Raw genomic sequence first — 16,170 nt, 5'->3', positions numbered from 1 at the left:
TGCAGGGTGCTCCCAGTGCCCAGGGTGGGGTCCTCCCATGGGGCAGCACAGAAAGGCCCAGCCTTGGCCGCCCCTCAGGGTGCAGGGCCAGAGGAGACTGCACTGCTGTGCCTTCACTTCCTCTGCAATGGTGGCCATGGCTCGCGGCAGGGAGCCAGCTGGGTCTAATGCTGTGGATCCGTGTGGCTTCCTTCTGTGATACATCACCCATTTCACTGCCTGCCCCCCACCCCCTTGCCAGGGTGGAACAGGTGTGGGCACCTCACTCAGCACAGCCCCTTTTCCTCTGCCAGAGGGCACAGGAAACAGCCCAGTAAGTCCCTGTCATGAACAACTGCACCAACAAACCCACCCAGGAATTTCATTCCATCTAGCCCAGAACCTGCCCTAGGAGCAAACCTCTGGGGCTTTGTGGGAAGCAATCAGGATCCTGCAGCAGGGGCCAGGGCCCCTCACTGGTCTCCCAGCAGCACGGCAAACAGACGTGTCCATTGCACCCCGTGTTGGCAAGGCAGTAGTCAGCAAACGCTGCAATCGACAGGCCCTGCTCTTTGCCCTACCGGTGAGCAGGACAAGAGGCAGCAGAAGGGCTGACTCACCAGAGCCCAGAGGGGGGAAGCGAGCTATAAAGGAGAGCAGGCCTCTGCGGGGATGAGTCAGTTCCTGGAGAAATCCCCACTCCCCAGGGGCTGGGCTGGCTGCAGGTGGCACTGAGAGGCTGCAGCAGCGCCAGGCATGATCGGGGCCCCACTGTGCTAGACATGGGACAGACGCCTCTGAAGACACCACCACTGCCCCAAAGCTCTCCCAGTTTATTACCCACCCATGCACAAGAACAACTCATCTGCGGTGCTCTTCTCCAAAGGGGACCACCACGCTGCAGCCGGTCACCCCCAGGAGAGCCAGCAGCACTGGACGCCCCTCAGCGAAGGCTGGCCAGGAGATCCGGAGCCACCTTCCCCTTCCATTCAGAGGGAGACTACAGGCTCTAGGCAAGAAACTTTGCTTGTTAGCCCAAGCAGCCTGGCCACAGCTGCTGGCACAACTCCTGCTATGGCTCTAATCTGGGCCCAGTTTGCGTGGTCCTGGGCCACGGCGTGGGGGAGGATTCCGCGCGACCACAGGGACAGCTGGGCAAAGAGCAGGTGTACCAGCCTCCGGGCTCCTATGAGGGGCACGAAGGGGTGTGCTTCGTGGGGCTCTGCTACTGTCAGCCGGGTCTAATTTCATTAGAAACTATAGATCCACGCAGTGCCCCTGTGCGTCAGCTGTAAAATTTCCTTCCAGGGGTGGGATCCCAGGCCGGGCACCACGGACATGACAGCAGCTGTTACCTTGGTTTGTGCCAAGCACCGTCCCCTCCCTGCCCCTCGGCATGCTCCCCAGCACAGTACCAGTCCGCCAAGCAGCCTGGCTTACGCCCCCCTCATTCCTCCAGGCCAGGGTCCTGAGCCTCTCTGATGCCAAGTCTGGGGAGGAGCAGGGTGCCGGACCGTGGGGCGACTCACGTTCACAACACAGGGCACCTTTTTAATGACTGTAACCCGTCATCGCTCTGTCAACAGTCTAGCGAGGCTGGATGGAAACCCAGCCCGAGGCGGTGGCTGAAGCTTCAGAACAAGGGGGCCACCTGGCGAGGGTCGTCGGGCAGGATGCTGACGGAGTCCTCGGCCCTGCCGCACAACAGGCACAGCATGGTGTACTCCTGCAACAAGACAGAGGGCGCTCACGCAGGGACAAGGGGGCGCTCGCTTCCAGGTGCAGGGCTGGGAATCCTTTGTCCCGGACGTGTGTGAGATGGGAAACGCACCTACACCCTGGCCAAGATTCAGGCCTGGAGGGAGGAGCTAAAACGGAGCTCTCCAGCTCTCACTGGGTGCAGGTCAGCGCCTCCCTTAGGAAGTGGGGCTGGGCCTGAAGCTGGGAGCCCAGGCAAGTGTTAACAAGAAAAAGGACCCTGAGTAGGATGGGGGTCCAGCCCCAGCTGACCCTCCTTTCTGAGTTCCTTGTATTTGTTTTGCAACTTGGATACCCCCGCAGGGGTAGAGCGTTGGTGTGATTTAGCCAGAGGGCTGAGCCACCACGGCACCAGACCAGACCAGAGATGGCCGCTGACCAGTGAAGACCTGGAGGGAAACTGAGGCCAGATGAACACTGCCACAGTGGGGCGCAGGTGCCAACCCTGCCACATGGCGACACAGCGTTCAGTCCCTTCCAATGCAGCACAGCAGGGCGCCCAACCGAGAGTCATGCTGGCAAGGGACTCTTATAGGCTGGCCTGAGAGATCAAGGAAAGTCCTTTGCCCAGACTGGGCTGCAATGGACCAGCAGAGCATGGCTGTGGCAGTAGGAAACCTGCCTCCCCACTATCACTCAGCTTTGCTGTGCACCAGAGCCAGAGACGACTGGGCACTTGGCCCTGAGCGAGGGCTTCGAAAGGCCTCACCGGTGACCAGACCTACAGAGCCCTCGGGTTTCTCCCCAGGGCGAGGGCTGGATTGCTCCCTCTCCCACAGTCACTGGGGTAGTCGCTCTTGTTTCAAACATCCCAAGAGCTGCAGCACCCACGGCTCCCCCGGGGAGACGAGTCCACAGCAGGCTGTCTCCATCCTCCCTTTATCAGCACTGTCCTCTCACTCTACAGCCAAACCGACCAGCCCTACCCCGCAATGCCAGGCAGGCAGAGCAGCACATTCGCTGGGCATCGCTGCCTCAGTACTAGCAGCTCCGAGCAAGATCAGGGCTCCGCTCGCCCCAGCGAGGGGAATGGATTAACCCAATCAGGGCATGCAGAGCACCCGCCAGCCGGAGCACAGCTACTGACCAGGGCTTTGGGGACGGACGCAAGCAAGAAAAGGGACTTGCCCTTGGACATTTCAAGCCCAGAAGGGACTGTTCTGCCTCCTGTATAAGCCAGGCCAGAGAGCCTCCCCCAGTGACTGCTGCGTCCAGACCAGAACTCCGGTCTGAGCCGGAGCAGAGCTTGAGAGAGACAATGCAGCCTGGATTTACAAACGCCATGTGATGGAAGACCTGCCCCGTCTCGGGGTCAGTGGTTCTGATGGTTAACGTCCCTCCCTGTTAAATACTGGCACCTTATCTCTAGTCTGAACGTGCCTTCCTTCAGCTCCTAGCCCTGGATCACGCTCGGCCAGTCTCTGGTAGATCACAGAGCTCCCTGCTAGCAGAAATCTCCTCCCTGGAAGTGTGATCAAGTCACCTCTCAGCTAAACTGAACAGATTGGGTTCCTTTAAGTCTCTCTCTAGAAGGCAGGTTTTTCAGAGCTTGAAGATTCCTCTTAGCTCTCTTCTGAGCCCTGTCCCCTTTGTAACATCCTCCGTGCAGCACTGGGCACAGTCTCTCCAATGCCAAAGAGGTCACATCACCTCCTTACTTGTGTTGGATAGTCCCCAGCTCGCACGCCGAAGGATCCTGCACACCACCTCGGCTGCGGCACTGTGCTGGGACTCAGCCACCTGGTTTGCACTAGGAGTGCGAAGGCTTTCCAGGATGCAGGTCCCCATTCCATAGGTGCAACCTAGACTCCTTGTTCCTAGTTGTCTGATCTTGCCTTTGGCTGCATTAAAACACACGCTGCTCAGGTGAGCCCCCTTGCCAAGACCTGGTGTGGGAAGCAGCGTTTGCTCTCAGATTTCTGGTTCAAATCGTTACAGGATTGCAGGTCTCACAAATCATTAAATATGGACCAGGACACGTGATGCTTCCTTAATGGAGGTGTCAGGATTAAAAGCTTAAGGAATGTAACTAGCTCCATTTTCCTTTCCCCTAACCCCACTCCTCCTAGTTATACCTCCTGGGACATGACACAGGGGATCTGACTGATAAGCATGGTAACTTTTCAACGCTCTCTTTTGCTTCACAATGGCAGCACCCCTGAAGTCCACGGCTGCATCTCCCCAACCGGTGCTCACACTTTCAGCAGGAGTTGCCGACGGCTAGTCTTACTCTCCGCAGCGGCTCGCCAAGGGACCGACAGGCAGTTCCGTCCCGCACCGGGCAATGCAGGTACAACCACCACAAGGCGGGAAGGCAAAGGCCGCTGGAGTTTTTCGCAGCACAGACTGCAAGCCGCTGGCCTTGTTTTCACTTATCCAAAGCCAGTTCCAAAAGGAGTCAGACTCGCTCCCACCCACAGACACTGGGACTGCCCAACGCTGGCCAGGGCTGATTCAGACGACAGCCCCTGAGATGGACCGGCAGTCCAGCCCCTCGAAAAGCAGAGCAGGGATCAACTTTATAGAGGCCTCCAGGTACTCAGGACCTGGCAGTGCAAGGGCTGTGGCTAGCAGCAGCCTCCAGGGGGCGGCCACTGGAAACACGCCAGCAACTCCAGGTTTGGAACAGAAAAGTGCTGAACTTCAGCTTGCGGACGCATCGGTTTAGGAACCTCAGACCCTGAGCAGCTCCATCAGCCTGAATGGGTTGTTAAGAAGGACTGGCTGAGGCTCACCCCCATCAGTGAAGAATCCAAGAAACCAGTGGGAAAGCCAAGCACCAGGACACAGACACCTAGCAACCTGTGCCCCAGAGGAGGATGGATTTCCCCACTGCTCAGCAGGGAGGCTGAGCAAACCCCCCCAGCTGGAGAACAAAGGGCTGGGAAGGTGGGGTTAGGAGTTGGCTGTGGGAAGGAGTCGGGGCTCTCACCTGGGAACTGACCAGGGAGGTCAGACTGAGACAGAGCCTGAACAGAGGTGTTCACCACAGCTTGGCTGGGCTCTGGCCTGAGCAGGACGGACTTGGGCCATGCTTTAACCTTCACTTCTCTGTGCTCACCTATGGCCCTCCTGTGCTGGGTAACAGCTGACTGCCGAATCCAGCTGTTTTGATAACACTGAGGGTCACCACAGATACTGCTGAGGTGCACAGTCCCTGAAGAGGGGCCAAGCCTCTCCCAGGGGTCTGGCTCAGTTGGACGTGCTGGGCAGAGCTCATGGTGTGACACAGGAGGGTTGGAGCTGCAAAGGTGCAGTCAAAGGAGGCGGTGAACTTTTCCTGGGGCCGGTGGGTGCTGGCCCCCAGCCCTGCCCTGACTCTACCCCTGCCCCGCCCCCATTCCAACCCCTTCCCCAAAGTCCCTGCCCCAACTCCACCCCCTCTCTCTCCCTATTGGACTCCTTCCCCAAATCCTGGCCCCGGCTCCTCCCAGCTCCCAACAACTGTTTCATGGCAGCAAGCACTGGGAGCTAGGAGGAGAAGCGGGGCTGTGGCATGCTCAGGGGAGGAGGTGGAGCAGAGGTGAGCTGGGGCGGGGGGGAGCAGGGAGCTGCACTCACTGATTTTTCCCCTTGGGTGCTCCAGCCCCGGAGAACCCACAGAATCGGCACCTATGGCCGTAGCACTGATCTTGGGGCTCCATGACAGCTTGCAAGACAACATACCTGGTAATCGTCCACCACGCTGAATGTGTATTCGTGCCTGGCTATCATGTGATGACAGTTCTTACACACATCTGGAAGGAAAACCAGAGATTCACAAGGGATCGCCTGCTTGGAGGGAAACCTCACTTACCACAACTTGGGGCAGGGAAAGTCTTGTTTCTTCTGACTGAAAATTGCACTGATCTGAGATCAAGGACCTGCTACCCTGCGTCAGTGACAAAAAGCCCTTCTGGTCCAAGAGGGCAGCGGTCGTCTTAGAGGCACAGCCAAATATCTCTGGCTCCCCGATGGCTAGATCCACCCCAGTTTTCCAGTACATCCTGTGGATTCACCAAAGCAATTCAAAAATTTGTATTTCACAGCCCCACAAATGCCTGGAGAATGTGTCTTACTACATAACGTTTCACCTTTGCTGTAAGGGCCTGGGCCATTTTTGGCTAGGAGCAGGGCACATCGTTCAAAAGTAGTTAACTTTTCTAACCATCAGAGCCTGGCCATTGAACAGAAAAGGAGACCGTTCACTCCCCGATATTCCCCAAATCCGCACGCTCATTGGGTCCCGTAATCACTGGGGAAAGGCACTGCATAAACTCAGGGGGCTAATGGAAACACGTCACCTTTAACCATTCCCACTCATCTCCTGCGTCAACCTACAAAGCACGTTTATTTCATCTAGTCACGCTCAAGCGCAACTATGGCTCTGACCCTGCAACTGGCTGGAGCGCCACCAAAGTCATTAACTTGGCCGTTTAAATCCTGCAGAAATCGTTTCCAGCTTGTGGCTATTTGTAGGCCTCTATGAAATGAGTTGAGGGGCATAAGCTAAAGCCACCTTGCAAAAACCATCCACACCTCAGTCTCAGCCGGGAGGCCAAGGCGCTGAATGGGTTAGGACTAATGATTCTTTTAGCCCTGCAGAGGTTCCCTGGTGGTTGGGGTCCAGGGAGAAGTCTGGACTGTCACTGGATTTTAGAATCCAGGGGGGTCAATTTAGGGCCTTCCACGAGCACCAGTGCAGATGGAAAGAGTGTAAATGTAACATATATTAACAAATGCCAAGCTGAGAACTCTTTCCTGCATTTTAAAAGAAACAGTGATACTGATAATCAAACACAACCCCATTCTCTCCACATCCCTTCAGCCCTTTTTCCTCACATTCTGCCTGGCTTAAAAAAAAAAAAAAATTTGATACAGGTGGCAAGCAGGAGGTTTACTCTGGTGATTAGGGAGAGCTAAGATATCAACTGCTGGAGAATTTAGGCTCTAAAAACAAAACATTAACCTGGCATGGTTGCAAAATGTGAACAGATACAGAGCTGCTTCCCTGCCTTTGCAGGCAGTTAGCTCGGGTTCCTCAGCTGCTGTGAGCAGCAGTAGATTGACATTCACAAGACTCTGGTCAGTTTCACGGCAGCTGTTCACACTATGAGGATTAGTGAAGCTATCCAGAATCACATCAATTTCACGCAAGGTATCTTGGGAGCAGCAGAGGCAGGCCTTGGAGCTAATCACAGGTGAGGATGACACACACAAACAGGCAGGGGAGAGATTCTGGAGACCAGCCTTGTCTTAGCAGCAGCAGCGCAGCGGAGAGGTTGCAGGGTGAGGGGGGAGCGTACAGTAACAGAGACTCCTCCAGCACTGGAGTAGGGAGGGGAGCTCCAGCCTTAGGCCCGGATTCTGAGAACAGTTAAGCACAAGCTTACCTGGCTGTAGCCACACCACAGTTTTTGTACTGCTGTAACTAGGTTGGCTAGGGGATGTGATTTTTTTTTTTAAACCAACATATTTCTACTGATACAACCCCTCATGTAGACCGTTATACCAGAACAGATCCTTCCCTTTCTCGGAGAGATGCGCTATACTGGTATAAACACCTTTGTACTGGTATATCTGCACCCACGCTAGCGGGTGTGCCCAGTTATAGATTCCTAGCTTACGGCCAGGTGGGTCCATTAGATCATCTCACCTGACCTCCAGTATAGCCCAGGACAGAGAATTTCACTCCGTTCTCTCTGGACTGAGCCCAGTAACTTGTGTTTGGCTAAAACAGATCTTCCCGAAAGGCCTCCAGTCTGGATCTGAAGCCTTTGAGAAGGAGCAGCGACCCCTTCCCTTGGCTCCTCCGATGGCCTGGTTAGAAATGTGGGCCTTATTGGCAATTTTGAATTTGTCTGGCTTTAACCCTCAGCAACTGGTATAGGAACCCCACTGGGATAATTTAAGCTGTACAACTTTTGTGGGTAGACAAGGCCTTAGACGCTTTCCAGCCAGGGACTTATGTGAAAGCGAAGCTCATGAGGAAGGTCACAGGATAGCAGCAAAGTAGAAATGTCAGCAACCCCCTCCTTCCCCACAGCTGGGGACCTGGGTCACTGCCTTAGATCTCTTTAGGGAGCCTCAGCCATCCTTCCTACTACCCTCTGGCTAAGAGATGTCTGGTCACTTTTTCAAGTCAAGTACTAAACTCTGTCCCTCCCCACAACAGGTATAATAATCATCAAACATAACGCCTCACCCCCTCTGCAGTTCAGGTTCCTAAAGCCTGTGGCTCTGCGCACACTCAGTGGAGGGGACAAACAAGGGGAACTCCTTACGGTCATAAGTGATGATTTCTTCTCCATCCTCCTCCTCCATTGTTCTGTTTGCGATCAGCACAAAGTCCCTCTTGTTGCACTCCACACACCCCACGTAGTTGAGCAGGAAAGATCCATTCTCCAGGCAGGTGTTACCCTACAGTATTGAGAGGAAACCTATCCACCTCCGTTCCTATGCTATTGTCAAACACCCACCCCTGCCCCTTCAATTTGTCCCAACGTTGTATTTAGTGGAAATTACTGACAGCACATGCAAGGGCTAGGACAGTGGTCCCCAAACTGTGGAGTGCGCCCCCCTGCTGCAGGAAATATGTGGGAGTTCGGGGAGGCAAATTGTTCACCAGCTGCTAACTGACACAGCAGTTTCCCTGAAGGCTCCTGAGCAGGAATCATAGAATATCAGGGTTGGAAGGGACCTCAAGAGGTCATCTAGTCCAACCCCCTGCTCAAAGCAGGGCCAATCCCCAACTAAATCCCCAAATGGAGCCCTCAAGGATTGAACTCACAACCGTGGGTTTAGCAGGCCAATGCTCAAACCACTGAGGAACAAAGGGAAGGGTGACAATAGTGCAGTCTTAGCTGGTACTCAGGAAGCAATGACCTGGGACCAGCCAGCTTGTGTAAAAGTTAATGGCTTACTTTTTCTTTATGTACCTAAAAAAAGTGGTGGTGGGGTGGGGAGAGAGAGAGAACGTGTTGCACTGATCCCAGGAGAAAGTGTTGCAGTGATCCCGGAAAGAGAGAGTGTTCAGATCCAAGAGCAGGAAAGCAGCAACTGAGCAAGAAAGACACCGGTGACTTCAGAATGCCCCATAACATGGAGCCATCCCACCAGAGTGTCTTGGAGCCATCCACGTTCCATGTCTAACAAATCACATCTACATAAACGTTCCTGGCAGGCAGGTGCTGCTGGCTGATTCAGCTTCCCTCCCCTGACTAGCTCAGGGATCTCGCTCTGATGGGAACTGCTTTGGCGTTTGTACCCAGTACTAGACTGGTACATTCAATGAGTCTGGAATAACAGAGGGGGAGGTAAGAACACAGAGGTAAACAAGAACATCTGAAATATCATCCCAGAATCAGTGGGACATCTAGTCCAGTAACACATACTTCAGAGAAAAGTGCAAGGAAGCCAGCAGTAGCCAATTTGGGAATAACTTTCCCCTGAGTGGAGTTTCATGATAATCCAGTCAGTCAGTGACCAGCTTATGCCTTGAAACATGAGGGCTTATATCCTTCATGGGCAGATCAAGTCAATCTCTGTGCCTCAGTTTCCCCAACTGTAAAATTGGAGTAATGATACTGACCTGCTTTGAGATCTATGGCTGAAAAGCCCTACACCTGAATGGAGGTTGCTCGTAACTCTGGAATGTTTGTAGCCCTGAACAAAACATTATGATTGTTCTTTCAAAAGTTTACAGATGATCATTGTCTTAATACAGCTTTGAATATTTACTACACAGAAGAAAAATACTGCTTTTCCTTTATATTTTTAGTAGTTTACATTTAACACAGTACCAAACTGTATTTGTGTTTTGTTTTGGGGGTTTTTTTCGTCTCTGCTGCTGCCTGATTGCGTACTTCTGGTTCCAAATAAGGTGCGTGGTTGACCGGTCAGTTCGTAACTCTGAGGTTCTACTATAACTGTGTATAAGCTCATTAGCCATGTGCCTAATTCTTTGAAATCCTCTAAGCTCTCAGTCACAGCAATACTTTTTGGCAATGAGTTCCACGGATTTTTATAAAGCATAATTATTTCCTTTTATAATTTTAAATCTATTGTATTTCAACTCCATTGAATGTTCTTTTGTTACTATAAAGAAGGCCCTGATTTGCCTTCTCTTATCGTTAATATTTCTGCATATCTCAGTTGTGTTCCCTCTCACTTAACTCCTCTCTAAACTGTCCCATCTTTTCAGTCTCCTCACAGATCAGTCTTTCTATGCCCCCATTGTTTTTGTTACCATCTCAGTACGCCTTTCTTTTCAAGGTAACACTATTCCAGAGGCGGGGGCATGGCTGGTTTATGTAAGGGCATTGCATTGTCTGCAGCATTACTTCCTATCCCTTAGGCAGCTTCACACTGCCTTTCCCCCCTGCTATGACATGAGCAGAAGTCTGTGTCAGGCCATGCAGGGACATAGGGATCCTGACACCTGGCAGGTCCAGACAAGGGAGGGATTTTCAGAAGTACCTGGTGTTAGCTTGGGTCTGCACTCATTAAAATCACAAGGAGTTTTACCAGTGACTTTGGTGGGAGCAGTTAGGCCTGAAAACCGCACCCTTAAAACCCAGCAGAGAGCAGGGCAACTCCTCTGGGCTGCACACAGGGTGCATCCAGAGGTGCTGGAACTATGGGTGTGGGGGGTGCTGCCACACCCCCTGGCTTGAAGTGGATTCCATTACATACAGGGCTTACAATTTGGTTCAATGGCTCTCAGCATCCCCCGTATAAAAACTGTTCCAGCAGCACCCCTGGGTGCATCTGGGTGCCAAAGGTACCCGGGGCGGGCGGGCGAGCGCACTTTACAGAGGGAGATGGAAGCAACGCACCCTAGGTATCAAGTCAGAAACAGAACCCAGGAGTCCTGGCTCCAGCCCCTGCTCTAACCCACCAGACCCCATCCCCCCAGATCTAGGGAGAGAACCCAGGAGTCCCGGCTCCAGCCCCTGCTCTAACCCACCAGACCCCATCCCCCCAGATCTAGGGAGAGAACCCAGGAGTCCCGGCTCCAGGCCCCGCTCTAACCCACCAGACCCCATCCCCCCAGATCTAGGGAGAGAACCCAGGATCCCGGCTCAGGCCCCGCCTCTAGTCCACAGACCCCATCCCCAGATCTAGGGAGAGAAACCAGGAGTCCGGCTCCAGGCCCGCTCTAAACCCACCAGACGCCCCCCCGAGCTGGGGAGAAACAGGAGTCCTAGCTCCAGCCCCGCCTCTTACACAGATCCCCCCGCCCAGAGTCGGGAGAGAACCCAGGAGTCCGGCTCCAGCCCCGCTCTAACCCCCCCCGAGCTGGGAGAGAACCCAGGAGTCCCGGCTCCAGGCCCCGCCCCCTTACCGGGACGGGTACTTCGGTCTCACGCAACCCACACATGATAACGCCGCTGCCGCAGCCGCTACCACCGCCTCTTCCGGCTTCTGGAGAGCATCGCGTCTCGCGAGAGCTGCCAAGCCCTGGCCCGCGCGACCGGGAGGAATGTAGGGGCGGGGCCTGGAGAGACGGGGGTGTGGGCGAGGCCTGAGGGTGTGGGCGGGGCTGAAGTCCGAACTGGGCTCTGGAGAGTCAGTCAGGACCTAGGGTGGGGTTGGAGACGTGGGGCGAGGCCTATGGGAGTGGGGCGTGGCCTGTAGGTCAGGGTGCGGTGGGGTGTCTTTGGTAGGGAGTGCTGCTTGTGGGCGTGGCCTGCAAGCATTCAAGGTGGGGGGGGTCTATTGGGAATGGGGCGTGGCCTATGGGGAGTGGGGTGTGGCCTGCAGGGTCAGGGGGGGGTCTGTTGGGAGTGGGGTGTGGCCTGTGGGGCGTGGCCTGCAGCATCAAGGTGGGGGGGTCTATTGGGAATGGGGCGTGGCCTATGGGGAGTGGGGTGTGGCCTGCAGGGTCAGGGGGTGGTCTGTTGGGAGTGGGGTGTGGCCTGTGGGACGTGGCCTGCAGCATCAAGGTGGGGGGGGTCTATTAGGAATGGGGCGTGGCCTATGGGGAGTGGGGTGTGGCCTTTGGGCCAGGGTGGGGCAAGGGGAGAGGTGTTAGACAGTGGAGTGGGGCTGTCCCTAGGCTGAAGCAAGGCTTTAAGGTGTGTGCCTCTCTGTGCATGTTTAAGGACTGTGAAGACACACAGTATGTGTGGAGAGCTGCAGCAGGAGGGGCTCTGCCGTGTCAGCACCAGTGCCCATAACTGCTTCCCTGCCCCGATCCCTGTTTTTGTTCTTATAACAGCAGCCCCAGCCTCTCTTCCAGTAGAAGTGTCAGCAGCAAAGGCATGGCAAGCCCCCTCCCCTAGAGTTACAGGACTGGGACAGACAGGGCTCAGCCCACCCAAGACTAAGGGCCTGGCCTCTCAGCTAAAGGGCAGGAACCACTAGACTGGGGTGGGCAAAATCCGGCCTGCGGCCTGAATCCGGCCACTTAACATGTCTGTCTGGCCCACCATGACTAATGTTTCTGTCCGGTCTCCTCTGCCGCATCACGATCTCCGAGTCTGAGCTGCTAAAAGTCCCATGGCACAGTGGGACGCTCAGGCAGGCTGCCTGCCTGCCATGGTGCCACACCACTCCTGGAAGTAGATGGCTGCTCTTGGCACATCTCTGTGTGCCCCTGGCAGGGTGGGCAGGCAGCTCCCTGCACTGTGCCCACTCCCAGCACCATTGGCACAGCTCCTGTTGGCCAGAAACCAGCCAATGGGAACTACGGGGTGGTGCTTGTGGGCTCGGGCAGCATGTGGAGACCCACTAACCCCCAAGGGGTGTGCAGAGATGTGACAGCAGCAGCTGGTCGCAGCCACTTCTGGGAGCAGTGTGGGGCCATGGCGTAAAGGCAGTCTGCCTGAGCCCTGCTGTGCCACTGGCCTGGAGCTACCTGTGGTAAGCACCTCCCAGCCAGAGCCTGCGCCTCGCACCCCCTTCTGCACCCCAACCCCCTGCCCCAGTCTGGAGCCCCCTCCTGCACTAAACTCTCTCCCAGACCCCACACCCCCTCCATTGATATAGTAGAAATGTGTGGCCAAAATTCATGGAGTGGCCCCCCCTGTAAAAATTATTGCGCACCCCTACACTAGACCCACACCTCAAATTAGGTTAATAATGAGGGAGCCAGAGGGGGACACTGAGCAGAGAACCCCTGGCAGTGCACAGTGCCCCTCAAAGTCATGGAAGGAGCCAGTGGACATGGCCCAGAGGAACTCAGTCCAGAGATCTGATCGAAATCTGCCCTGTAGTGCACTGTGATATATGCTACAAATCCCCATGGCTGGAAGAAAGCATTGTGCTCCTCTGTTCACACAATCCATGTAACTCTGCTCAGGAATGGGGGGTTCGGGATCCCTTTGGCTGCAGATGCACCTCTCAGGTTGCAGAATGGGCTGGGGCAACCTACCATAATTAATCTCTACACCAGTCCGTACAGCTGTCTCTTACGCTGTGAAGGGCACGCACAGCAATGAGAGAATGCACAACTCATCAGATGGCACATTTACTTTGTCCTTCCGTATGTAGGCCTTGCGATTTTATCCAAGAAACACTGATAAGACACCCCAGATACCCAAAAAATGGAATTGGTGTTTAGCCAATAAACGCGGACTACAGGGGTGCTGTGTATTAGTTGGTGTGTAGACCCTGCTGGTGCGCACTAAAGGTTCCCTAGTGCACTTTAACATACTGCTGTTTGAAACAATACTGTGAAAACACACTAGGGAACAAAGGCAGTGAACGCTAAGCCAAGCGTTTGATAACAAAGACACAAAGCTTCAGCTAACGTTTGTTATTTTTATATATGGAATACAAATTGAAATAGATCCTGTTTAGGCAAGAGTTTTGGGAAGTACCTGATAAAAATCTCTTTTTTTGATTACAGAATCAAAGAGAAAACCGCCCTCACCCCCAAACAAACCCTCCCCTGATATTTGGACATCTACACAGAACTCAGAACTTGCTGACTCCCCCAAATGAAATTAATAACTCCCCCAAAAGAGAACTCCCAATTCCAGGGCAGCCCTGGCTAAATCACTTTGGCCAGCCTCAGAGGGCAGAGTTAAGCTTGTGGGACGGAGTTCATGTCTACATTGCCTCTCCACGCAGTAGTACCAACTCCTGGCTGCAGCAAGATGCGATGACCAGTGCGTGATCAGTCAGAGCTGCCCTTTGCTAGGGTTTCTAGGAAGACCACGGTGAAGTTGGTGGGATCCCTACCCTGGCATTACTGTCTCTGACCGTGTGTTTTTAGAAACATTCAGGCGACAGTGGGATGCTCAGAGATGACAGAATCAGAAGGCTCTAGGGTGTCCAGATGTCCCAATTTTATCGTGACTGTCCCGATATTTACTTGTTTGTCCTTCGGTCGGGACGTGAATTGTCCTGATATTTTGCCCCCCGGCGCACAGGCGGAGGGAGCTCGTGCCCCCCCCACCCCAATTCCATCCCAGCTCTGCCCCAACTCTGTCCCTCCCCCCATGGGATCCCTCCCCAAATCCCTGCCTTGGCTCTGCCCGCAGCCTCGCCTCCTCGCTGCCCTATTGGATCCATCCCCAAATCCCCGCTCTGGCCTCACCTCTTCCCCAAGCATGCAGTATCTCCTCACTCCTCCCTCCCAGGCTTGCGCTAATCAGCTGTATGGGGGCACAAGAACTAGAGGGAGGGGGGAGAAGCAGGATGCGGCAGCCAGCTCAGCTCAGGTGAGGTGGAGGCAGAGCGAAGATGAGCTGGTGCGGGGGGGCAGGGGATGGAGCTGCCGGTGGATGCTCAGCCCCCACCAATTTTTCCTGTGCTCCAGGGTCTCTTGGGGTTTTTTTTTTGTTTTGCTTTTGTTTTTTCCTCCATCGCCATCTCTTGGGGTTTTTTGTTGTTGTTGTTGCTCTGCCAGCACCCCCACCCCAATATTTCATGTCTCTCATCTGGTTACCCTAGAGGGCTCCTTCCTTTCAGCCCTCCTGTGTTCCCTAGCACTTCCTAAGGGGAGCTGTTCCATTGAGGACTCTGGTGTGAAGAGAGCTGGCCGCTCTAATGGCTACTAGTGCCGGGCAAAATTTTTCATCCACAACTTTTTTCCAGCATAAAATGCAGAATGGGTGACACTGACACGGTCTGTGAATTCACCCCCGTTTCGCCCACGTGTTTCAGTCGAAAAAAATCCTAAACAAAGAGAGGAACAAAGAAATTGGAACGTTTTGTTTGACATTTTCAAAATGAAACATTCTGAGTCTGATATTTCAAAGCCTCCTTTAATTTTATTTTAAAACCATCAAAAACATGTAAAAATGATCAAAATTGAAATGAAATGTTTTGTTTGACTCAAAACAATTTTGGGTTAGATGCATAAGAACATAGGAGCATAAGAATGGCCATACTTAGCAAACCAATGATCCATCTAGCCCAGTATCCTGTCTTCCAACAATGGCTGCTGCCAGGGGCCCCAGAGGGAATGAACAGAACAGGTAATAATCAAGTGATCCATCCCCTGTCACTCATTCCTAGCTTCTGGCAGTCGGAGGCGAGAGATGTCCACAGCATGTGTTGCATCCCTGATCATCTTTCTCAGCTAATAGCCTTTGATGGACTTATCCTCCATGAACTTCTCTAGTTCTTTTTTGAACTCAGCTGTAGTTTTGGCTTCACAACATCCCCTGGCAATGGGTTCCACAGGTTGACTGTGAGTTGTGTGAAGACGTACTTCCTTTTGTTTGTTTTGAACCTGCTGCCTATTAATTTCATTGGGTTCTTGTGTTATGTGAAGGGGTAAATAACATTTCTTTATTTATTTTCTGCACATTAGTCATGATTTTATAGGTCTCTATGATATCCCCCACTTAACTGTCTCTTTTCCAAGTTGAACTGTCCCAGTCTTTTTAATCTCTCCTCATATGGAAGCTGTTCTCTACCCATAATCATTTGTACCTTTTCCAGTTCCAGCATATGTTTTTTGAGATGGGACAACCCATATTCAAGGTGTGGGCGTGTCATAGATTTATATCGCTGCATTATGATATTTACTGTCTTATTATCTGATGTGATTGCAGAGCCATTGGCCATTATCTTTGAAAACTCATGGCGATTGGGGGAGATCCTGGATGACTGGAAAAAGGCTAATGTAGTGCCCATCTTTAAAAAAAGGGAAGGAGGAGGATCCGGGGAACTGCAGGCCAGTCAGCCTCACCTCAGTCCTTGGAAAAATCATGGAGCAGGTCCTCAAGGAATCCCTTCTGAAGCAATTAGAGGAGAGAAAAGTGATCAGGAACAGTCAGCATGGATTCCCAGCGCAGTATGCCTGCTAGCCTGAGGAGATAACTGGGTCTGTGGATGAGAGGGAAAGCAGGTGGGACGTGTTTCGCTGACATTAGCAGCTTTTGATACTGTTCCATAGTATTTTGCCAGCAGTTAGAATGGGTGGATTAATGTGACTGTAGGTGGAGGAAAGTGGCAGATGGCAGCTCAAGGGTAGTATCAATGGCTCCATGTCTA

The 16,170-nt window shown here is 53.4% G+C and overlaps 1 protein-coding gene across 1 annotated transcript; it reads right to left on the bottom strand.

Moving 5' to 3' along the window:
* Positions 1-1,509: 1,509 nt before the first annotated feature.
* CHURC1 (churchill domain containing 1) lies at positions 1,510-12,186 on the bottom strand. Its single transcript, XM_075064704.1, has 5 exons — positions 12,107-12,186; positions 11,063-11,215; positions 8,001-8,137; positions 5,404-5,474; positions 1,510-1,705 (listed from the first exon to the last, which is right to left on the bottom strand). Exons 1-5 carry the CDS (start codon positions 12,184-12,186, stop codon positions 1,613-1,615), a joined length of 534 nt encoding a protein of 177 aa, XP_074920805.1. The 3' UTR covers positions 1,510-1,612.
* Between the last annotated feature and the right edge of the window lie 3,984 nt (positions 12,187-16,170).

The sequence above is a fragment of the Chelonoidis abingdonii genome, chromosome 4 (genome assembly GCF_003597395.2).
Source record: "Chelonoidis abingdonii isolate Lonesome George chromosome 4, CheloAbing_2.0, whole genome shotgun sequence".
NCBI lineage: Eukaryota > Metazoa > Chordata > Testudines > Testudinidae > Chelonoidis > Chelonoidis abingdonii.
Note: the sequence above shows the minus strand (reverse complement) of the source record. Positions and strands in the feature narration are given on the sequence as shown.